Source organism: Muntiacus reevesi, chromosome 12 (genome assembly GCF_963930625.1).
Source record: "Muntiacus reevesi chromosome 12, mMunRee1.1, whole genome shotgun sequence".
Taxonomy (NCBI): domain Eukaryota; kingdom Metazoa; phylum Chordata; class Mammalia; order Artiodactyla; family Cervidae; genus Muntiacus; species Muntiacus reevesi.
This window is the reverse complement of record NC_089260.1, coordinates 41941844-41967526: the sequence shown is the minus strand read 5'-3', so window position 1 is coordinate 41967526 and position 25683 is coordinate 41941844. Positions and strand designations below refer to the sequence as shown.

Sequence of the window (25683 nt, the reverse complement as noted above, 5' to 3'; positions counted from 1 at the left end):
ATAAACACTGTGGATTCCCAGTTTTATTCAGTATCTTTATAGCCTCAGCTTCTGAGTTAGTCCTAGCAATAGGCAAGACACTCAATACTTCTTTAACAATAATGAATTATCCAGTACACGGATGAGAACGATTTCAGAAAACAAATTTGACATGTATCAACAGTCAATGAACGAATTCCACGTATTTTCTACCGACTCATTGGCTGAATCAAATTACCATTCATTTTTGTTCAAACATGTAATGTATTATTCCTCTATGCCAACAGATTAGAAACATTTTCCATAAAGAAAATGTTTAGGGGGGGCCTACAAAATGACACCCAGGAAAATGAAACATTTAACTCGGGCTTCCAGGATTTGTCCTTTGAGCATGGCTCTCTCCTCTATCCTTCCACACTCTTATAACGAAGCTGAGACTCTAGCCTGCCTGGCATCTCCGTCCACGCCTGGAGCAGCCCACATTCCCCTCTGTCCTTCCACACTGTTACAAAAAGCCCCACACTCCGACAAGGGGAAACAGCGTGCAAGCTGGGCGTCTGCTGGTCTCCGCAGCAAGAGTCTGGTCCGGTGCAGAGCTCAGCGCACAGAGAACGCGCGAGGCTGTGCACGTTGCAGCCGTGCCGTATGTTCTGCGCACGCGCAGGCGGCCAAGCCTGCCCCCGGGCCTTCTGGGGGCTGCGCCTGCGCGGCTCGTTCCGGCCCGGGAGTGGTGAGAAGCAGCGGTTTAGGGTGCCGAGGTGCTGCCGCAGTGCGGTCGGTTTTCCTGGTTGGGTGCGGGATGCTGCTTCTGGCGTTGGGCGGCCCGTGGGCGGCCGGACTGCGGCTCGGCGGGAAGAGGACAGCGCCGTGGGCCTCCACCGCGCTCCGAGGCCCCAGGGCGGCCGTCTCGAGGGCGGCCTCCTGCAGAGGCTCCTCAGGGCGCGTCGGGGGCACGGGGCTGTCGGCTGCCGCGCCTGTTCTGCGTCGGGTGCGAGCCCAGGTCGGCGGTCAGAGGGCTTCCGGACCCGTGTGAGGGCGTGGGGTGGAAGTAGCATCCGGCCTGGGGAGCCCGGCTTCCCCGCAGCTTCTGCCCGGGGCCTCCTGTACGGAAAGCGCCCAGTGCGAGGCTGGCGGGAGTAGTATGTTTGGGCCTTGGGAACAGGCCAGTGCATCCCGGGGTTCACAGCACCCGCGGATCTAAGTGTATTTTGGAAGGCGATTATTTTCTGGGCGGTTCCAGTCATTTTACAGATGGTTGCAAATCCCGCGAGGACTCAGCTTATTGCCTTCTCTGTCCTTGAGCGCAAGCTTGTAAGAAGAGCTAATCTTCAAGGAAGTTAGATGCGCCATGTGGAGATGAAACTGAAAAAACTCGGAGAACCTCTTTGAGTTCTATTTTTTATTAGGTGGCCCTATTTTTAGGAGTTACTTTGCTCCCTGGGTAAAAAACGGGATAAAGACGTTAATCCTTCTTATTTTAATCTGAATAAATTGTCTCCTAATCCTACCCTGTAAAATATTAGGATTAGCAAACATGCTGAAACTTGGAAAGCCAGTGCGGGAATTGAAATCTAATTAAATTTCAGTCTAAAGGAATTAGGCATGCCTTTTACATCTTCAAGAGGGTGTGTAGTGAAAGTCATTTTCAGAGGTTCTGGAAACACTGTTCCTGTGAAATTTGATGTAAGAGTTCACGTGGAAAATTTTTCCTTATAGAGAACAAGGAATGAATAAAAAGTTTGGGGAAAGAATATATATATATATATATATATATATATATATATATATATATATATATATCTGTGCTATAAATATTTTAGAAGTATTAAAAACTACCTGGGCTTTATAAATACTGAATCTGCAGTGTTTTGCTTAAATAAAGTGATTTTTTTTAAGTGATTAAAAAAAAGCATGCATTTAAATCTTTGCAGTTGAGTGAGAGTCACATGCAATAGAAGAAACTACTCCACTAACTTTTTACTTGTTTAAGGTCACGCTTTATTTAACAAGCTTCTAGCTGGCATGCAAACCTAGGTCTTCAAACTCCCAATTCAGTGTCGACTTGTGAGTGGGATTAAGGAAAGCCTTTCTGTTAACAGTTTGAGTTCTTCAACTCTGTAGATTATTTGGAAGAATTCCTTAAATCACCCTATATGAGAAGTTCTCTTTATAATATTTTTCAAAATAAACTTAAAAAAATTTAAAAGTTGGTCTAAAATGCAATTTATTATGCACTCACATCATGGTCTCTCTTTGAATAGATACCTGTTTGTTGGGAAAGAGGTGTTCGATATTCACATACACAGCTTGACAAATCAGAAGATGGAAGGCTGATTTATACTGGGAATTTGGCCCGAACAGTATTTGGTGGGTAATCATGAATGAGGGTGCTTCCTTTTTTCCCCCTTTTGATTATAAAAAAGGTTCTTGGCATATGATACTTAACTATTTTTATTGTTGTTTAGTTGCTAAGTCCTATCTGACTCTGTTAAGACCCCATGGACTGTTGCCCTCCTGGCTCTGCTGCCCATGGGATTTCACAGGCAAGAATACTGGAGTGGGTTGCCAGTGGTTCAGGGGATCTTCTTGACTCAGGGATCAAACCCACGTCTCTTGCATCTCCTGCATTGGCAGGCAGATTCTTTACCCCTGAGCCACCACTTCATAATTGGAAGACAAAAGGAAAGATTATAAGATTTAATAAAGGACTTGGAGGTTGAGACCTTTGCATTTTTAGGAAATTTACATTTTTATTTATCTATTCATTTGTTTATTTGGCTGCCTCAGGATCTTTGTTTTGTCACGTGGGATCTTTTCTTGCATCTGGTCTCAGTAGTTGCAGCAGGCCCCCTACAATTGCATCTGCTATCCCCTTAGTTGCCCCCCTAGCATGTGGGATTGTAGTTCCCCACTGAGGATTGAACCTGAATCTCCTACATTGCAGGGTGGATTCTTAACCACTGGACCACCTAGAAAGTCCCTTTAGATTTTTAAAAGGTTTTTGAAGACTCTTATGACTTTGTGGTCTTACTACTGAGCACTAAAGATTCATCCTTTGGTCACCTCTCAGGATGTTTAGCAACAAAACGTGTATATTTATATAATGTTTGAATATTCAGAGAAGCAAATATGGATGAATACTTAGGAGTAATTATTTGGGGTAGGTAGATATTTATAGAGTAATTATGATTCAAAGATACATTAAGTCTACGTTTTTTAGGTCTTAGAATTTTCAGCAAATGTATTTACTTAGTGACTTTTGCACGCGGTAGGTAGGGAGTTATAATGGAGTAGGAAAAGACAGTGTATTAAATAACTACAAATTTAAAGTTGTTTTGTCTCCTTAGGTCATAATTCAGTATGTAGTATGGAATAATTTAGAAAAGAAAGAATGTAGGTATGTGGTTTGTTCAAGTTTCTGAGGTTGTATTTCATTTCAATAATCCTTATATAAAAAAGTATAACCTGAAATATTTGGAGGATTACCTTACAGCCCAACTGGCCACAAGATTTCAGTGCCCCATCGGCATGTGTGTTTTTGATCATGTTGATGTTACTTGATTGTCTGAAATTTAGTCTGAAAATCTGTAAACTCTCAAGCATGTGTGACATTAAAATAGAGTATATTTAAAATACAACTTTAGCTAATATAAAACTTTTTGGGAATAAGGACTGATTATAGTACTGTTGAGAGGAGTTCTAAAGTTCTTAGAATAAGCAGTGTTGGATGGTAGAAATTTCTTCAGAAGTCACAACATGAGTAGGTCGTTGAGCCTGTGTCACATCTCTCGATTGAACCTCGGATACCTGGATTGATGCCCTTGAGATGTGTCAGCTGTGACCCCCATGATATCCTTCTTTATGAACACAGACACCATTCCTTCAAATGAAGGGAAGGTTTATCCATTTATTTCATGTCCCCACTTGACTCAGTTCTGAACTGAAGAGATTATAAATAGGAATGAATTTTAGTGTGCGTGCTTGTGTGCTAAGTCGATTCAGGCATGTCCGACTCTTTGTGACCCTATGGACTGTAACCTGCCAGGCTTCTCTGTCCATGGAATTCTCCAGGTAAGAATACTAGAAGGGGCTGCCATGCCCTTCTTCAGGGTATCTTCCCGATCCAGGGATCAAACCCACATCTCTTAGGTCTCCTACATTGGCAGGCAGGATCTTTATTACAAGCACCACCTAGGAAGCCTCCTAATTTTATAGTATGGTTACAATATAATATTTGTGGAACAGCAAAATTTTGCATGGTATTCAAAGTTCTAGAATTGTAGCAGAATTTGATGTTTGAGTTCCTTCAATATTATAATAGAAAGTCATTCTATGTGTGTATCAGGAATTAATAATTTTTCTGTGTAAAAACTGAGTGAGAGGCATTAACATAGCGATACCTTTCCTGGAGATTCTTTAAACTACCAAATTGGATCCTAGTGTAAAGACATTTGAGGGGACTTTTATTTGGCAGTTCTTGTTAATTCAGCAACAGAAATTACTGATGTCACAGTATTCTCATTTTAAGACGAGTAGACTTTGAACATGAAGAGGTGTGAAAGGACATCCTAGGCGCGGAAGTTGTATGAGCAAAGGCATCAGGATGGGAAAATCCAGAATATGTTTAGAAAATAGCAATTACTTCAACCTGAGCGACTGATGCTTGGCTTCCCTGATGGCTTAGTAGGTAAAGAATTTGCCTGCAATGCAGAAGATGTGGGTTTGATCCCTGGATCAGGAAAACCCCCTGGAGAAGGAAGTGGCAACCTACTCCAGTATTCTTGCTTGGAGAATCTCATGGACAGAGAAGCCTGGTGGACTACAGTTCATGAGGTCGGAAGAGTTAGACACAACTTAGCAACTAAACCACAACCACCACCAGGCATGTTTGTGTGTGCTAGTTTCCTAGGGCTCTTAAAATTCATTTTCACACACTCGGTGGCTTAAAACGGCAAAAATTTACTCTCACAGTTTTGAAGGCTAGAAGTCTGAAATCACAGTGTCGGCATGTGCATGCTCTCTCTGAAGGCGCTAGGGAAGAACTCTTCTTTGTCTCTTCCAGCTTCTGATGGCTCGCAGCCATCCTTTGTGTTCCTTGGCTTGTAAGTGCATAACTTCAGTCTCTGCCTGCTACTTCACAAGGCCTTCTCTGTGTCTCTGCTTGTCTTGTTCTGTCCTTTTAAGGACACTCTCATTTGATGTAGGGTCCACCCTAATCCAGGATGGATTATCTCAACTTCTAATTATCTTCAAAGACCCTGTCTCCAAATAAGGTCACATTCTGAGGTTCTGGGTGGATGTGAATTTTGAGGGGACACAGTTCATACTACTATAGTGTGAAAAGAGTAATGAGAAAACAAGAGGTGGTTTTTCTGCAGTAGACAGCTTGGTCCCCATTAAATCCCATGTGTACCAATGTCATGACAACTACCTGTGAGAAGTTATTTTTAAACTGGTGCAAACAAGAAGCCTTCAACCAGCAGTGATGTATGAGAGTGACTGCTCTGTTACAGCCTCATCAACATGTATGGTGTCAGATTTTTTGGTTTTTGCCAGTTTGGGGGAAAAACTATCTCACTGTGGTTTTAATTGCATGTTTCTTATGATTGAAGTTTAGTATCATTTCGTCTATTGAAATCTTCCCTGGTGGCTTAGATGGGAAAGAATCTGCCTGCAGTGCAGGAGACCCAGATTCGATCCCTGGGTTGGGAAGATCCCCTAGAGAAGGGCATGGCAACCCACTCCAGTATTGCCTGGAGAATTCCATGGACAGAGGAGCCTGGTGGGCTACAGTCCGTTGGGTCGCAAAGAGTCAGACATGAATGAGCATCAACTAAAACACACACACACACAATCTGTTTAAAGGCCATGTGCATTCATGTGCATTTTTTGTTTCATTGAACTGTCGGCTTATATTTCTTACTCATTTCTTTATTGGGTTGTTGATCTTTTTCTTCTCATATACTGGCAACCTTTTATATCTTGGGTATGTTAATCCTTTGTGATATAAGTTCCCAGTATTTTTCTCATTCATCTCTTTATTTTGTTTATGGTATTTATGTCTGTGTACTAAAAATGATCAGATTTATCACCTTTCTCCTTGATTGCCTCTGTATTTTAAGTCATAATTAGAAAAGTTTTTCTGTTCTCAGATTATAAGGCCTTCACAAGGCTTCTTATAGCTTTCTTATTTTGTATACCAAGGTCTCTGGATTATTTGGAATTTTCCGAGTATATAATATGAGGGCTCAATTGAATTTTATCTTTTTCTGTGTGGCTATCCAGTTGCCCCAGCACCACTAGTTTTATTTATTTATTTTTTTTACCACTAGTTTTAAATTGTATCTTTACACTAAAGTTCCATACGCAGTGAGGTTTCTAGATTTTCTGCTTTTGTTCCATTGATCTGTTCATGCACTGAGCCTATACAACACTATTTTAATGTTTTAGTAGCTTAACTCTCCCTCTCTTTTTTGCTTCCTTTGTTTTTCCAAATTAACTTTATAATCAGCTCATCTATGATCTCAGCTTGTCCATTTTCCAAACAGATGGTGTTCAATCATGTTAAAATTATACATTCAAACTAAGAAAATTTACATTTTAAGTTATTTATTTACTGTGGTAAAGTAGACATAATGTAAAAGTTACCATTTTGACCATTTTTAAATATGTAGTTCAGAAGTCAGTGATTTTTAAAAAAATTTTTCTAAGTAAAAATATGTCACTATTTTAACTTGAGTGTTTTTCCTTGATAAGGAAGTTGATTACCTCTCCCACACGTTTCTTAACCACCAGTGGGGATTTTTTGTTTTTAAATTTGCTGTTTTAATGTTGGGCACTTAACCTGATAAAGTTAGGCCCGTATTTGAACATTTTGCTTTAGATCTGGGGAAGTACTTGTTACCAGGGCATTTTATTTGATTATCTGCTGACTGAGTTAAGTTTTATAGTATTCATAAAGATTTTTGAGTAATATTAAATCTTTTATTGGGTAGTGCATTGTAATGGCCAACAGCCTCCACCCTAGAGTCAGATTGCCTAGGTTGAAATCCCAACACCACTATTTGGTGGGGCTTCCCTAGTGGCTCAGACAGTAAAGAGTCTGCCTGCAGTACTGGGTCAGGAAGATCCCCTGGAAAAGGGAATGGCTATCCACTCCAGTGTTTTTCCCTGGAGAATTCCACAGAGAAGCCTGGTGGGCTATAGTCAGTCCATGGGGTCGCAAAGAGTTGGACATGACTGAAGTGACTTTACATTTTCACACAACTATTTGGTAGTTATGTGACATTGAGTAAGTGCTTGATATTTTCTCATCTTTTAAATGGGAGTGATGATGATGATAATTATACATCTATCTCATAGGACTTTTTTTGTAGATTTCATGAATAAAATATGCAGAGTGCTTAAAATAAAGCCTGGAGTATAATAAGCACTATATAGGTGTTTTGGTTTTGTTGTTTTGGTGATGATATGGTAGGAAGAAAGAATTAATTGGATGATATTAATCCTCTCCTATTTTCTTTTTCTTTTTTTTTCCCCTATTTTCTTTTTTTAGGTGTGAAGTGTTTTTCTTACTCTACAAGTCTGATCAGCCTTGCGTTTCTACCATACATTTTTGCACAAAATAATGTTATATTTGGAAGTCTGCCTTTGCAAATCTTATTTTATGGCACCATAGGAAGCTTTACAGTGATCACTCCAGCACTGCTTCACTTTCTTACAAAAGGCTATGTCATTCGCTTGTACCATGAGGCCAGAACAGACACTTACAAAGCCATTACTTACAGTGTTGTACTTTCGGAAAAAAGTACAGTATTTCACCAGAATGATGTGAAGATTCCAAACAGCACGCATGTGTTTACTACGTTTTATGCTAAAACAAAATCATTGTTAGTTAATCCAGCACTCTTTCCAAACCCTGAAGACTATGACCATTTAATGGGTTATGACAAACCATTCACTTTTGATCCGGAAGAAGCCAGTGAAAAGAAACAGCTTAAAGAAGAGAAATAAGTCTGCTTTTTGTCAAGCCACATGGCATGTGGGATTTTAGTTCTGCTACCAGGGATCGAACCGACGCCCCCTGCATTGGAAGGGTGAAGTCTTAACCACTGGACTGCTGGAAAAGTCCTGAATTTGTTATTTTTATGTTTGTGCTTAAATGTGATTTGTGTTCCAATGTATAATAATTGCCTTTATGTTTGATTTTGTTAGTGATTGTTAAATAGTTTAAGTTGTATCAGACAGAACTTTTAATTTTCAGAGACTTGTGTTCCTTTATAATAAAAAAAGTTATGTTTGAAAGCAAAACTTGTAACATTCTACCATTTTGTTTAAAAGGGTGTGAAAATACATGTATATGCTGATGTATGCATGATTAATTTTATATAATAAATGATTTCTTCTCACCTGGGGATTGGATATCAAAAGCATATGGGAGAGTTATTTTTCCTTTGTGTGTGAACTTTTCTAAAGATATAGATACTACCTTTTCCCACAATAGAAACTAAAAATTCACACGTTATAGAAAGCAAGTGTTAATCTGCTTCCTTTGGCTCTGAATATAGGTTTTTTCCTATCTTCTGTGACGTGGCTGCCCATATTAAAGATCATGTACAATAGAATGTGGTTAGCTTGAAGGCAGATGGTAACCTGAGGAGTTTGTCTTTAGTGGCTCTGCTTGTCTCTCCACGTGCACGCTCCTTTGGTACACTCTACCACACACAGGGAAAGTCCTATCCACTTTGGTACGATCATATCCATACAGATGGATAGTACCTTTCATAAAACAGCAGTCTTCATGTGATTTGACCACCTGATGCGAAGAACTGACTCATTTGAAAAGACCCTGATGCTGGGAAAGATTGAGGGCAGAAGGGGACGACAGAGGATGAGATGGTTGGATGGCATCACCAACTCAAGTATTGGCATTTTAAGATTTTTACCTCTAATTGTAGAAAGAAAGTTGGTTCTTGTGAAGGATTTTCAGCCTGGAACAAATGGCCTCAAATTGTTAATTAGATTGGTAGATGCTGATTATGTGCCTAGAATGCACTGGGTACTGGGCGAGTTGCCAGAGTCACAGTTAAGAACACCCAGTCTATAAAGCTGTGTAATAGCCATCTCCTGCCATGATGGTTAATCTAATCTTTATGGCTTGCCTGTGTATGAGAGGGAGGTGAACACCGAATCTACAGAGCTGCCCAAAGGCCTCCTATCACCTGCTACAATAGTAAGTCTAATTTTTATGACTTCTATGTGAGGGAAGTACATGGAGAAGCAGTAGGAGCATCACTAGTTCTTGGGAAGATCAAGTATCAAGGTGCTAGAAGGTTATAGGAGACTGCTTAAGGTAGATAAGTGTTCTTTCTGAGATTTAGAGCCTGCCCTCTGCCAGGATCAACCAGCCTGTGGTCCTAGTAGAGGGCAGGCTGTATTCTCAGAGATGAACAGGCTGCCTCCACCTCTGTCCTCAGCTTGGACTTCTCTGCCTGCCTGCTCTTCTGTCTTGTTACTTAGGTATACACGTGTTGCTGTCTTAAAAATTAATGTGGTTTATATCTTTCTATAAAAAGGTATTCCATAATCAAATACTCATTGTCAAACATTAGATACATAGAAGAAAACAGCACTGTTAACATTTTAAACGTTTCTTTCGAGGGTCACTTTTCTCATAATTTGTTTTGAGTACATCATACCTGTTTCTTTAAATGTCCTGTATACATGCCGTCATTTTGTCTCCTGTGTAGTGGAGTGAAAAAACCTATTTTTGTTAGTATCAGAATAATTCCTCAGAGGACAGTGTGGTTGCTTAAAAGACTGCATGAGAAAGATGTCTTCTCAAGGGCATGATCTGGAGTGAGGCCAAGATGAGAAAAAGATCAGCATGCATAGGATACCATGATGATTCATCAGTGAATTAAGTCTGCAGAAGCAACTCAGGCCAAGATAAGGGGAAAATACATGCGCATCCCTCCATGCCATTTCACTACCCTCTCCCCCGGCAGAGTAATCCTGGAAAGATTGAGACCCTAATGAATCTCCCACAATCTATGGGAAGGATATTGAGTAAGGTTTATTTGAGTCTCAGAAGACAGGGTGGTTCTGGGTTACATCAGATAGCATATCCTTGACAGTAAGATGTAATCCTTTCCCTCAGTTTATTAATAATTACATCACACTGAAAGACAATAGCAAAAGTAGCAAATTGGTCATTAGGTATGAATGACTCATTTGTTAAAATTGTATTAGAATTTTTTCAGAAAAAGGATGGTTATTCAGATTCAGCAATTACCAATTTGTGGTCAGTATTGTTTCCTCTAGACCTCCTGCCCTCTACTTTTATTTGAGAGCAAGTTGCAGACATCATAGTATTTCTTTCTTAAATATTTAATTTTGTAATTCTACAAGTGAGAGTGAAAGTGTTGGTCACTCAGTCATGTCCGACTCTTTGTGACCCCATGGGCTATAGCTCACCAGGCTCCTCTGTCCATGGGATTGCCCAGGCAAGAATAGTGGAGTGAGTTGCCATTTAATTCTCCAGGGCATCTTCCTGACCAGGAACTGAACCCGAGTCTCCTGCATTGTAGGCAGATTATTTACTGTCTGAGCCAGTAGGTAAGCCCCTTATCCACAAAATAAGGACTTAAATAGCAATACCATTATACCTAAGCTGTCCCTGATCCCAAAGTTATCAAATATCCAGTCTACCAATTTCCAATTGTTTCATAATTTCCCCCCTCTGTTTGGATTAAGATTTAAGTAAAGTTCTCACCTTATTTACACCTACTTTTGAAATGTCTTTTAAGACTCCTAATCTGTGGGCCCTTCTATTTCTTTCACTTTGTTTTTAGGCTGTGCCATGCAGCTTGCGGGATCTTAGCTCCTCAAAAAAGAGTCAAACCTGACCGCCAGCAATGGAAGTGAGGAATCCTGACCACTGGACCAGTAGGGAATTTCCTCTTTTTTTTCTTCCTCTTGCACATCATCTGTTGAAAAAACTGAGTTTTTTGTCCTATACATGTTTTCACAGTCTAGATTTTCTGATTATATTCTCAAGGTGTAGTTAATATTTCTCTGTCTACTGTATTTGCTATAAATTGGTAGTTGGACTTGAGTCTTCATCAGACTGAGGTTTGATTAGTTTGGACAAGACTGATTCATAGCTGATGTTTATATTAATTATCTATTGTTGTATAACAAATTGCCCCTAAAACGTAGTGGTTTAAAACAACAAACGTTTATAACTGCACAGTGTCTGTTGGTTGGGTGTTTGGGAATGACTCAGCTGAGTGGGTATGGCTCAGGTTCTCTCATGGGGTTGCAGTGAAGATATCAGCTAATGCTCCTGTCATCTGAAGGAACTGCTTCCAAGGTGGCTCACACATGTGACTGACACCTTTTTTTTTGTAGTTTGTTGCTTAGTCCTGTCCGGCTCTTTGCGACCCCGTGAAGATCAGCACGCCAGGTTTCCCTGTCCTTCACTGTCTCCTGGAGTTTGCTCAAACTCATGTACAGAGTCGATAATTCCATCCAGCCATCTCATCCTCTGTCGCCCTTCTTGTCCTACCCTCAGTCTTTCCTAGCATTAGGGTCTTTTCCAATGAGTCAGGTCTTTGCATCAGGCGGCCAAAGTATTGGAGCTTCAGCTTCCCCATCAGCCCTTCCGATGAATATTTAGGGTTGATTTCCTTTAGGATTGACTAGTTGGATCTCCTTGTTGTCCAAGGGACTCTCAAGAGTTTTCTCTAGCACTACAATTCAAAAGCATCAATTCTTTGGTGCTCAGCCTTCTTTATGGTTCAACTCTCACATCTATGTGTGGTGCTGGCCTTTTGGGAGGAGGCCTTCGTTTCCTACTGCATGGATCTGTCTTTAGAGCTACTGTTTGCCCCAGAGCAATTGATCCAGGAGAACAAGGTAGAGGCTTTTATGATCTATTCTGGAAGTTGCACTTTATCATTGTGCAATATTTTCTTAGTTACACAGTCACCCTTATTCATTGTTGGAGGGGACTACACAAGAATTTGCATACCAAGAAGTAAGGATAATTGCGAGCTGTCTTAGAGATAGGTTACCACCCTGTTCATCCATTGAGAGGTATATGATGTCTTCTTATCTCTCTTTGTGATGTTAACAACCTCTGATGTTGTGTTGCCTAAGTTCACTAATTCATTAGATATTGCAAAATGGTTCTATTCTATCATTCCTTTTTCATATACAGTTCTAATATTTCTAAAAGAGAAAACAGCATGAGAAGGCAAGGGAAAACGTGCCTCTCTGTACTATTTGGTTACCAGTAGTTCAGTCTCCATAGAAAGGTCAGGACAAATGATTGACTCTTTCCCTTTATCAGTTTTCAAAGTAGAATTAGTTTCCTAGTATCAATGGCTGATTAGACTTTAAACAAGTATTATGAGCTCATGGATTTGAATATCTTTGATGTATTTCAATACACTGAAGTTACTATCTTATTAATGATCATACAGTCTACAGGCAGGCTGAATGTTTAAGTCTGGGAGCTATAAATGTTACATTAAATGGCAAGAGGGATTTTATAGGTGGATCTTGTGTTGGGAAGATTATCCTGTATTGTCCAAATTGTTGCAATAAAATCACAGGGTCCTTATAAGAGGGAGGCAGGAGATCAGAGGAGAAGGTGATGTGATGATGGGAGCAGAGATGATGCAGTGCTGAATTTTGAAGATGAAGGAATGAAAGAATTGCAGCTCACAAGCTGAAAAAGGCAAGTTAATGAATTGTTCCCCTGGAGAGTCCAGAGGAACTAAGTATGTTGACTCCTTGCTTTTAGTTCATTGAAACTGATTTGGAGGGTAGCATTGGAACATGTATATTATCATATGTGAAACAGATCACTGGTCCAGGTTTGCTGCATGAGACAGGGTGCTCAGGGCTGGTGCACTGGGATGACCCTGGGGGATGGGATGGGGAGGGAGGGGGGAGAGGGGTTCTGAATGGGGAACACATGTGTGCCCATGGCTGATTCATGTCGATGTATGGAGAAAACCACTACAATATTGTAAAGTAATTAGCCTCCAATTAAAATAAATAAATTAAAAAAGAAAAAAAAAAGAAACTGATTTGGACTCCAACCTTCAGAATTATAATAGATTTTTTTTTTTCCTGGCTGTTCCAGGCAACTTTAGGATCTTAGTTCTCCAACTGGGGTTCAAACCTGGGCCCTCAGCAGTGAAGGTACAGAATCCTAACCACTGAACCACCAGTGAATCCTCCATTTGTATTTTTTTGGGGGGAAGAGTTTGTGCTGGGTTTTTGTTGCTGCCAGGGTTTCCTCTAGTTGCAGGGACATGGGGTTACTCTTGTTGCGGCTCCCCGGCTCTGGAGCACAGGCTCAGTAATTGTGGCACATGGGCTTAGCCACTCTGTGGTATGTGGGATCTTTCCAGATCAGGAATCAAACCCATGTCTTCTGCACTGGCAGGCAGATTCTTTACCACTGGTCCACCAGGGAAGCCCCCATTTGTATTGTTTTTAATGCATTAAATTTGTGGCTATTTGTTACAGCAGCAATAGGAAACCATTCTTTGGTCAATGGGACTGTCATCAGATTGGTTATCTGATACAGTAAGATGTTCTAGGCTCATCTTATACCTTTTCTGCCTCAGACCTGAAACAGCACTTTCTCTCGAGTCTTTGTTCCTTTTAGTGGAACTGAGATCATACCCGGTGTGTCCAAAAAAAAAAAAAAAAAATTGGTTAAGATGGTAAATTTTATACGTTTTTTCCATAATATAAAAATGTATTTTAAAAGTGGGGGGAAGAAAGAACACACCCATGCAGGCTTCTAGTAGTCTCAAAATACACTAAAAGGGACAAAGACTCTAGTGTTAACTATATTTGCCTTGTTGTGCAATAGATCTCTAGAACTTTTCGTCTTGCCAACCTGAAATAATATCAATTGAGCAACTCCCCATTTCACTAGCTCAACCCCTACCCCATGAATTTTTGCCTTAAAAAAACCAAACAATAAAGTAGGACCATTCTTCGGTATAAAAACCTTTTACAAATATGATTATTTTCCTCTAAACTTGTAAATTTGAAGGCTTAGACTCTATGCTATTTTTGGCTACTAATCCACAGGCCATTGTCCTTTAAAGGATTTCAGGTAGCAAAGCATCTAAAGGGTTAGCTGTTTTTCTAGAGCAGAGTGAGAGTGTTGGAATGAAATACATTCCACACCCCAAATGATGACTATTTCAAGGTATTCCCTGGACCTGTAGTTTGCTAAAGTGAGGGCATTCTCAAGCATGGTGGGACCCCTGCCCATAATGCAGAACTCTGACTAGTGTCCTGTATCTGAGGTCTCATCCAGCCAGTCTCTACCCTTTGGCTCAACCTGTCGCCAAGCAAAAACACTGTGCATGAGCACTGTTCAGTTCAGAGCTGAAGGTCCTGCTCTCTGGGCCGTAAGAATTGATGTATAAAGATCTTGTGGGAGGGAATTCCCTGGCTGTCTAGGACTTCATGCTTCCAAGCCAAGCATCTAGCCATAAATAAAGAATAGGAGGGTGTGCTTAGGGTTTAAAGAAAAAAAGAAAAAGAACTTGTGGGAGAGAATAGCAACACAAAGGGATAAAGAATGCTGGGCTTTTGAGCTTCTAAGGAAGAGGGGTTTTGTTACTATTGACCAGGAAGTACCTGTTTTGTTTTTAAAGCTCTGTGCTCTCATTTGTATCACTCCGTTGAAGAGTACATTCTAAATTATTTTCCTCTCCTCTTGCAGGAAGTGCTCAAATATTAAACACACACACACACACACACACACACACACGCACACGCACACACACATTCAAAAGAGGAAACAGTTGGATAGGAACTCAGAAATCATGTGACTGATGACTAAGTTACATTTTTTTCCCTTTACTAAAAATAAAGGGGAAGAGTCTGAAGATTAGTTACAGATTCTCCTTACATTTTTAAAGTTTTGGAGGGATTGAATCATGTTTCCATTTGTGCTTTTTTCCGCCCTGTTTTCTTCCATATTTACTGAACCTGAGGAGAAACGTTGGGTCTGCAACTCCTCTGACGCCACCGTTTGGTACGACTACTGTGGTAAGTACAAAGGCAAAAACAGGTCAACCATTCCAAGGGTGTTTTCACAGAAATCTTCCTCTGCTCTCACCAGGATGCAGGAAACGACCGTGTGTTCCAGCTCCTGGGGAGGCTGCTGGCAGCAAAAGGGATGTCTGGTTCCTGCCCTCTGTGGATTTTCTCCATCTGTCATAGACTTCATGAGTCTCTGAACTGTGTTTCTCTTGACTTCCAAGCATTCTGTCCTTTCCTGCAGTCAGCTGTCTTTACCTTGAACCCAGTTTCAGATTCTTTGCTGTTCTGGCAGAACCATCTGCTTCTGAGATTTTTGTCTCAAGCCCAAGGCTGACTAGGGGCTTCCCTGGTGGCTCGGATGGTAAACAATCTGCCTGCAATGCAGGATACCTGGGTTCCATCCCTGGGTTGGGAAGATCCCCTGGAGAAGGGAATGGCTACCCACTCCGCTATTCTTGCCTGGAGAATTCCATGGATGGAGGAGTCTGGCAAGCCATAGTCCATGAATTTGCAAAGAGTCAGACACGATTGAGTGACTAACATAAGACTGACTGGTTCTTCTTGAGAAGGTAGAACAGTCCTAGCTGCTTCTTGAAACTGGTTCTGTCTCCAGGCTGTGATTTTTTTTTCCTCCAGCACTGTGTTGGGTGTATAACAGGTGCTCTGTTTAAGTGTTTCAGGCTGTTGTTTTTAAAGGCTCTTGGTATTACCTCCCTAATGGAGTGTGAGGCTGGTTCTGATTACTATCTGTGTGATCTTCAGCAAAGTCTTAGCCTGTCTGTGCTCCAGCTTTTTAATCTGTAAAGTGAAAGTGATTTTCAAACCCATTTTGCAAGGATTATTTTGAGGTAGAATTTTCAGCCCAGAGACACACAGAAACAATAATATTAATTACGTAAAAAAAGAAATCTGCCGCAGTCGAATGCTATTTACTGGTTGGATCACTGTTGTTTTGTTCTATCTTGTTTTGCATCCCCGCTTTCTCTACAAATATCTGCTGGTCTAAAAGCACAGCTTTGGGGCTTGACTACTGTTTTGGTTTGGTGCTTTGCATTGTGTTGCTCACCATGGGTTGGTTGGCCTTTTCTACCCACTAGCAATATCAGGAAGTTTTAAAGGGATGTTCCTGAAAATGCTAGTTAGTTGAAATTCTCATGGGAAAAAAAGGATTTATAGTCTAATCATTTGGGGGAGATTTACAAATGTACTTTGAGTTCTGAGAAGTTCTGCAGTAAAGAAACCTATTTAATCTCCTAATTTTCAGTTTTTTATTTTCTCTAATTTTTTGAGTGTGCCAGATGCACTCTGCCAAATATTAATATAAAGTTACTCCTGGGGAATTAGAAGTAATCCCAGATGTGAGAACAAAGCCTAAGTGTGTGACCAGTCTCAGACTGATTATTTTTTTCCTGTGTGTGATTGCACTGAATTCCTGTTCAACTTATCCCTGAAAATTCCCCATCCCGGGAGGGCAGTTCACACTCCTGTGTCTCAGGACCTCCTCAGGGCACTCAGCCCTCTTCTCTCTGCTTTGGTGCTGAGAGAACCAAAGAGAGAACTTTCTCTCTGCTCCACACACTGATTTTGCCACCTTCTCTGTGCTTTTATACAGCCTTTATTTATGTAACACTTCATATTATCTATTTAGCTTTTTTAAAAAAATATTTTTTTGGTGTGGACCATTTTTAAAGCCTTTATTGAATTTCTTACAGTATTGCTTCTGTTTGTTAAGCATTTTTTGGCCTCAAGGCACGTGGGATCTTAGCTTCCTGACCAGGGATTGAACCCTCTCTCCTTGCGTTGGAAGGTGAAGTCTTAACCACTGGACAGCCAGGGAAGTCCCAATTTATTTAACTTTTAATCTTTTAGTAACACTAACTCAATTTGTCTTTTAATTTGATTTTTTTAAGAAAGGGTCTTCTTTTCTTAAAAAAAAAAAATTTTATTTATTTATTTGGCTGAGGTGGGTGTGGCACTCGGGGTCTTTGATCTTTGTTGCGGCATGTAGGTTCTTTTCAGTTGCAGCCTGTGGAATCTAGTTTCCTGACCAGGGATCAAACCCAGGTCCCCTGCATTGGCAGCTTGGTGTCTTAGCCACTGAACCATCGGGGAGGTCCCTTGAGGAGGGATCTTACCTGTTTCTCTCCAATGCTGAGAAATTTCGTGGTCTTTTTCTGCTGCCCCATGGATATAGGGATCATGGGGAGCAGGTTGGGGTACACAGCTACAGCAAGAGTCTCCTGGCTGCCAGGCCTCTCTGACCCCCCTCCCCCGACATCAGCCTTTCCCTGCGTTCGAGAATCCATCCTGACCAAGATGGATCATTTGTTGGAGGCATTGATCCCTCCGGTGTTATTGTCAGGGTGTTGGTGACCATAACTCAGTCCTTTCTGTGAGAGTGATTCCCACTTGGCCGCACTACTGGGCATACATGGTATACCTGTTTGCCAGGGCTGCTATAACCAAACAGCACAGACTGTGTGGTTTAAACAGCAGAAATCTATTTCTCACAGTTCTCGAGGCGGGAAATCCAAGTTCAAGGTTTCGTTTCCTTCTGAGGCCTCTCTCCTTGGCTTATAAATGGCCGTCTTCTTGCCATGTGTTCATATGACCTTTTCTCTGTATGTGCTCATTCCTGGGGGCTTCCTGTATGTCTAAATCTCCTCTTCTTCTAAGGTTACTGATGATACTAGATTAGAGCCTACTCTAATGGCCTCATTTTAATCACCTCTTAAAGGCCCTGTCTCCAAAGACAGTTGAAGAAGGAAATGGCAACCCACTCCAGTATTCTTGCCTGGGAAATTCCATGGTAGAGGAGCCTGGTGGGCTACAGTCCATGGAGTTGCAAAAGAGTCAGATTCAACTTAGTGATTAAACAACAACCAAAGACAGTCACATTCTGAGGTCCTAAGGATTAAAATGTCAATATATGAATTTAGGGAGAGCACAGTTCAGCCCGTAACATACAGAAATGGCAATAATTGGTTGTTTTATTCTCCAGCTCTGGAAAAGGCAGAAAACATGGTTGTTCGAGTCAGTCCACACAGTCCTGGCCAGGTACTGTCCTGTAGCCTAGAGTTGTCAGACTCAGTTGTAATGTGTTTTTGGTTGTAGGTCATCCTGAAATTTAAGGAATTCATGGATTATTTAATTTAGTCATTATTCACTGGGCACCTGGCATGTGCTTGTTCTAGACATTGAGGGTAATGTAGCGGTGAACAACAAAAGTCCCAGCCCTCCTGGAGTTTTGATCAGTGAAATATTCAGCATGTCAGATGGTGGTGACTGCTATGAGAGAAGAGTAAGGTGAGGGAGGGAATAGAGAGTGCAGAGATGGGAGTGGGGGTTGCATTTTAAATTAGGATGGCCAAAGAGGCTCTCACTGAGAAGGTGACATGTAGCCAGGACAGGAATAGTAAAGGGAGTGAGCCACGACCATATCCAGGGGAAGGGGTGGGGGAAAGAGCAAGCCCAGTGGCCTAGAGGTGGTGAGGAAGGAAAAGCAAGGAGGCCAGTGTGGCTGCCATGGAGTGAGTGCTGGGGAAGTAGTAGGAGGTGATATCATAGAAGGAAATGGGAAAGGAATGACAGCTTTGTAAGTCGGGATGACTTTCAGCTTTTACTGTGGGCAAAGCTTGGTCTGTCTCATGGATTGGTGATAATCTGTAAGATGGCAAAGGTGGGAGCAGACAACCTGTGGGGAGACTTGCAATAGTCCAAGTGAATGAGAGGTTGGTGACTCAGATCAGAATGGGAGCAATGGAGATGATGAGGTGGGGTTGGTGCTGGAAGTTCCCTACATTAGAACCTTCAAACCGCAAACTTTCAGAGATGCAAACATGTGTTCCATCAACGTTAGGCATGAGTGAAATTGCAGCTTGCCCTCCATCTCCTGTTGCTGACATTCCTTCAGCTCTATTGTCCCCCACCTCCTCTTCCTCCTCAGTAACTCTTCTTGCCTGTTCACTCAGTGCCAGCTCCTATATGCCAGCTGTTGTACTGTACTACTGTACTTTTCATACTATAAGATAAAAAATGTTTTATTATTTGTTTGCTTTTTATGTATTATTTGTGTGAAAAGTATTATAAACCTACTACAGTACAGTACTACACCGCCAATCATGTTAATTGGGTACCTAGGCTAACTTTGTTCGACTTAAGAGCAAATTGGACTTAAGAATGCACTCTTGGAACAGAACTTGTTCGTATGTAGGGGACTTACTGTATTCTGAAGATGGAGCCACTGGACTTACTGACTGATTGGATGTGTGGTTGCTGCATGGTCCTCCCAGCTAAGTGTGTGTATCTTGGCATCTGGTCTTCCCCCACTTCCCCCCAGCTCCTGACTCCAAGCAGGCCAGCCTCTTTATTGACCCTTATTTATATTTCTACTATTCTCTAACCTGAAGTATTCTTCTCTATCTTTCTGTTCTTTGGAAACCTTTGAGGTCCATTAAAAGTCCTACCTGCCTTTCAGAGACTGGTCACATAAGTTGAATTTAATTCAGTTTATTAATGTCTTTAATGGGCCTTATGTTTAGTTATTTTAGTTATTATGCTGAGGAATGCTGAGAGTGTGTGTTAAGTTATAGCCGGTATGGGACTTCTCTAGTGACCCAGTGACTAAGACTCAGGGGGCCTGGGTTCCATCGCTGGTCAGGGAAATAGATCCCATATGCCACAACTAAAGATCCCATATGCTGCTGCTAAGACTTGGTGCAGGCAAATAAATATTAAAAATATATATTTATATATATATAGCTGGCATCTTCAAGGAACCCCTGACTTTTGTCTTACTTATGGGTGTTAATGTAATAGAGGGCCTCCCCCAGTGGCTAATCAGTATAAAGAATCCGCCTGCATTGGAGTAGTCACAGAGGATTGTGGGTTGGGTCCCTGGGTTGGGAAGATTCCCTGGCGGAGGGCATGGTAACCTACTCCAGTATTCTTGCCTGGAGAATCCCATGGACAGAGGAGCCTGGTGGGCGACAGTCCATGGGGTCACAAAGAGTTGGACACGATTGAATTCACACATACACACACACACACACACACACCCTGTAATACACACACACCCCGTAACAAACACACACACACACACACACACACACACGTAATAGAGCACTGTTGTGTTGCAGCCCTTAGCCCGTGGCCGGTTGGCCTTTGTGGTTACTTGCCTCACCAGCCTCTGAGCGGACCGTTAGTGGTCCTGCTCAGCCATTGGTTGGTGCTGCAGTGGCCCCGCCTCCAAGTGACCAACTATCAACCAGTGACCATTAGTGGTCCATTCAGCCAACAGGCGGCAGAGTGGTGGTTGTTTGGCTGAGTTTGAGATAAGAGAGGGGTCCCAGCCTTTTCCCCTCTCCCTCGGGGGCCCGCTAGCCTACCCAGCCTTGGGCCAGCGGGAGAGCTGGGACTCAGGAACAGGCTGGTGGCTGTGTCCTGCTGGGCTCCAGAGTCCTCACCACGGCCATCCACTGGCCAGGCCTAGGCCTTGAAGCAGCGGCGAACCTCTCCTGCATCCCCATCTCTGTGACCTCATGGCAGCAGCCACCTGCCTGGGACGCAGTCTGGGGGACTTGCCCCCTGTGTCTGGGTGGCCTGAGGGCAGATTGGATTCTGGGCGTTTGACTCCCTCAGCGATGACAGCTGGGCAGCATCTGGGGAGCTGGCACTGAGGGAGCCTGCAGCTGAGATTTGCCTCCTCTCAGGACTGGACTTTGGCAGGGTAGAAGCTGTGTCTGGGGACCTGGTTTTTCTTGTCAGAGAATCACATTCATTTGGTGGAGGTTTATAGGAACTTGGTTACCTGACCTGAAGAGCAAAGGCTCTGACACTAAGATGTTTGCAACAACTACCCACGACCCTCCTTTTCTTTTCTTAGAAAAGGGCTTTCCTGAGAGCTTTCAGGAAATTGGGGTCTTTAAAGGCATGTGCCACCCGTCTCCTTGCAGTAAACTTTTCTCTGCCCCGAACTCCGTTTTTGTATTCAATTCAGTTCAGTCGCTCAGTTGTGTCCAACTCCTTGCGACCCCATGGACCGCAGCACGCCAGGCCTCCCTGTCCATCACCAACTCCCAGAGTTTACCCATACTCATGTCCATTGAGTCGGTGATGCCATCCAACCATCTCATCCTCTGTCATCCCCTTCTCCTGCCTTCAATCTTTCCCACCATCAGGGTCTTTTCAAATGAGTCAGCTCTTCACATCAGGAGGCCAAAGTATTGGAGTTTGAGCTTCAACGTCAGTCCTTCTAATGAACACTCAGGACTGTTTTTGTATTATTTAGCCTCATGTGTGCATTGGGTGCATGGATTTGCATTTCAGTAACAGTAGGAAGGTTAACTGTACATATCACCATGATTCATCTATTATTCTACAGACTCAGCATGGCCACTGGGAAGTCTAACAGCCATTTGGAACTAGGACTTTTCATTTACACTCCTTTCCACATCTGTTTCTTCTGAAATCTTCCTCATGACATTATCTACCTAATTCCTTAGCCCCCAAACCAGGGGTATCCCTAATTATCTCTTTCCCTTAACTTTCACATTGGATTTATCAATGATTCCATTTTCATTATCCCCAGAACATATTTGACTGTGCTGCTTGGCTTGTGGGATCTTAGTTCTCCAACCAGGGATTGAATCCTAGCCGCAGGAGTAAAAGTACTGAGTTCTAACCACTGGTGTGTGTATGTTTTCAGCTGCTAGACTGCCAGGGAATTCCCCAACTGCCCTTTTTATAAATTTAATTTTTACTGTATATTGGAATATAATTGATTTACAATGCTGTGCTAGGTATAGCAAAGTAGTTTGGTTATACATATTCAAATATTGATTCCTTTTCAATTTCTTTTCACATATAGGTTATCACAGAATATTAAGTAGAATCCCCTGCATACAGTAGGCCTTGCTGATTATCTGTTTTATTTATAGTATTGTATATATGTTAATTCCAAACTTCTAATTCATCCTTCCCCCCTACCTTTCCCCTTTGGTAATCATAAGTTTGTTTTGTAGTCTGTGAGTCTGTTTCTGTTTTTTTTCATCTGTATTGTTTTTTTTAGATTCCACATATAAGGGATATCATATGATATTTGCCTTTCTCTGTCTGACTTACTTCACTTAGTATTATAAATCTCTAAGTCCATCCATGTTGCTGCAAATGGCATCATTTCATTCTATCTTATGGCTGAGTAATACTCCATTGTATTTATGTACCACATCTTCTTTATCCATTCCTCTGTCAGTGATCATTTAGGTTGCTTCCATATCTTGCCTACTATAAATAGTTAAAGCCAATTATTTTTCACTGTCCACTGCTCACCACTTATGCCATCCTCATCTCTTTTCTCTCGCCTCTGCAACATCCTCTTAAACTGGCCTCTCTCCGCTTTAATTCCTTCCCCCATACAATCAGTTCTCACCATAGAGACTAGAGAGATTTTTTAAAAATGTAAATAAGTTGCATAAGACTCTTTTGATTGCTTAAAACCCCCCCGTGGCTTTTCACTACAGTTAAGTGAAATCCCAACTTTATACCAAGGCCTCTAAGACCCCTTCAAGATGGCCCTGCCTACCTGTCTGATTCCTATGATTCCCACCCCCTCATTATTTTCCATTTACATTGACCTATATTATTATTACTATTATTATTTGTATTACCAACATAAGCATAAAACTTACACTTTTAAAGTGTACAATTCAATGATATTAAATACATTCACATTGCTTTGCAACTATCACCAATTTTCAGAATTTTTCATCATCCCACACAGAAACTCTGTACCCATTAAAAAATAACTCCCTGTTTCTTTCTCCCCTTAGTTCCTGATAACCTCTACTCGACTTCCTGTCTGTGTGAATTTGCCTATTATATGTATCTCATGAAATATTATTTGTATATATATGCATGTATGTTTATTTTTGTGGCTTGAACATATCAAAGTCATTGTCACCCCTGAGTCTGCATTTCTGATCACAAAGTCCACAGAGTTCATTGCTTCCTGTCACTCACTCAGTGGATACTGTAGTTGAGGTATCTCTACCCACTGCCACTCCCCTAACTTCTCTGTCCCTACAACATACTCAGTCTTTCTCTCATGGCCCTGTTAGACTTCTTTACTGGAATGTGCATTTATCAATTGTTCATTGTTTCTGTAGTGCCTAGAGCAACATTTGGTGCTTAGAAGTGAATGAGCACACACTTATTATTTACAGTATGCCATGTGCCAGAGTCATGCAAAATGGATAGAGATGTGCTTCCTGCCCTCAAGGCTTGCACTATTTTTATGAACAAGAATGATGTGTGAGCAAATAACTGTAGTAAACATTTTGAATGACCGACCATTCAAGGATGATCAAGTACTGTGAATGATAGTGTGTTTGTGGCTGTTGGGCTGGGAAGGTATGGAGGAGTCAAGGAAGGCTTAACAGACTTGCTGATATTTGAGTACATATTGAAGGCATATGAAGGAGTTTATAGACTGGTGAGGACAAGGGCATTCCTGTCAGAAGGAACTGCATATTTAAGTAATGGAAATCCTCCTAAAGGAGTAAAATGGAGTGTTGTGGTGGTTCAAGTCCAACCAAAGCTCTCTCTCTTGATCTCCAGTAGTACATACTGATGACACCCAGAGTGGCACTGATTTCATTTCATGTGCTAACTGCAGTTGCCTGGAATGTTAAGTTGGATTCTAAGGCAGAGCTCTGGGGAAAAGTGCTACGACAGATTAGCAGTGCTGACATTTGCAGGGGAACCTGGAGGCTCTCATTCTATGCTGAACCTGGTCACTACTTTCTGTATTTATTAAACAAAATGTAGAATTTTACCATAAACATGGTGACTTTAAAGTAATAAAACTGTTTTCCATTAGTTCCCAAACCTTTGCAAATAAATGAAGAATCACTTATTATATACTGTTATGTGAGTTTTTGAGTCTTACATCTAATTTTTAAAAAATGTATGGTGGTCTTGTCTTTCTAGAAAAATCTTAGGCTTCCTGATGTAAAGATTAAGCTTACATTTATATACTCCACCATGCCTTGCTGTGGTGCTGGCTCAAAACTGAGCACCCATAGAGGTATTCTGACCATTTGTCTGCTTGGATTGACTTGATGGTTTCATCATAATCAGACCAACTTCAGACATTAGGAACCTTAACTGAAAGTGGAGAATTGCCCTTATGACAATTGGTCCTGGTGATTCACTGCTTTTAACTTGTTCCCAGCTTTACTCTTGATTGGCTTGCTCTGATGGTTTTCTACAAGCTTATCACTGAGAAAGAAGACACACATTGCACTGTGCTTGGCAATGCATATGAAAGTGCCCATGTTTCAATACCACGTCAACCTTTTCAGTGGTAAGAAAGTGAATAAGTTGGTGGGAATGCAAACTAGTACAGCCACTATGGAAAACAGTGTGGAGATTTCTTAAAAAACTGGAAATAGAACTACCATATGACCCAGCAATACCACTTCTGGGCATACACACTGAGGAATCCAGATCTGAAAGAGACACGTGCACCCCAATGTTCATCGCAGCACTGTTTATAATAGCTAGGACATGGAAGCAACCTAGATGCCCATCAGCAGATGAATGGATAAGGAAACTGTGGTACATTTACACCATGGAATATTACTCAGCCGTTAAAAAGAATTCATTTGAATCAGTTCTAATGAGATGGATGAAACTGGAGCCCATTATACAGAGTGAGGTGAGCCAGAAAGATAAAGAACATTACAGTATACTAACGCATATATGCGGAATTTAGAAAGATGGTAACGATGGCCCTATGTGCAGGGCAAAAGAAGAGACGCAGAAGTACGGAACAGACTTTTGAACTCTGTGGGAGAAGGGGAGGGTGGGATGTTTCGAAAGAACAGCATGTATATTATCTGTGGTGAAACAGACCACCAGCCCAGGTGGGAGGCATGAGTCAAGTGCTCGGGCCTGTTGGGCTGGGGGGATCCAGAGGAATCGGGTGGAGAGGGAGGTGGGATGGGAGACCGGGATGGGGAATTCGTGTAGCTCTATGGCTGATTCATATCAATGTATGACAAAACCCACTGAAAAATAAAAAAATAAATTAAAAAAAAAAAAAAAAAGAAAGTGAATAAGTACCCTAATTATGCAAACCTTCAAAAATCTAGGTGGAAAAGAAGACAATAAGGCACATAAGTCAATTAGTTAAGAGTTAACAACTATGAACAGTTTGTTATTTTGGTAAATATTCTTTTAGATATATAATAACATGTTAAAAACAGTAAAAAATGGAATCATATTGGGTTTACTGTTAGATAACCAGCAGCTTCAAAACTTGATAGTATGCCACAAACATTTATGTCATTAAATATCTTAAAAATTTATTTAAATGACTTTGAAAGTGAAAAGTGAAAGTGTTAGTCACTTAATCTTTTTTTTTAAATATAAATTTATTTATTTAGTCACTTAGTCTTGTCAGACTCTTTGTGACCCCATGGACTGTAGCTCACCAGGCTCTTCTGTCCATGGAATTCTCCAGTCAAGAATACTGGAGGGGGTGGCCATTCCTTCTTCAGGGGATCTTCCCAACCTCGGACTTGAACCCGGGTCTTCTGCATTGCAGGTGGATTT

General features: G+C 41.4%; 2 protein-coding genes across 2 annotated transcripts in view; both read left to right on the top strand.

Annotated features, from left to right (window-relative positions):
* Positions 1-670: 670 nt before the first annotated feature.
* TMEM70 (transmembrane protein 70) lies at positions 671-8400 on the top strand. Its single transcript, XM_065902702.1, has 3 exons — positions 671-979; positions 2241-2346; positions 7535-8400. The coding sequence occupies exons 1-3, from the start codon at positions 779-781 to the stop codon at positions 7990-7992; spliced, it is 765 nt and encodes a 254-aa protein (XP_065758774.1). The 5' UTR covers positions 671-778; the 3' UTR covers positions 7993-8400.
* Positions 8401-14857: 6457 nt separating this feature from the next.
* Positions 14858-25683, top strand: part of LY96 (lymphocyte antigen 96) — a 33449-nt gene continuing 22623 nt past the window's right edge. The window contains exon 1 of the mRNA XM_065903087.1: positions 14858-15072. Coding sequence (XP_065759159.1) covers positions 14961-15072 — 112 coding nt within the window. The 5' untranslated portion in view covers positions 14858-14960. The remainder of the gene's footprint in view (positions 15073-25683) is intronic.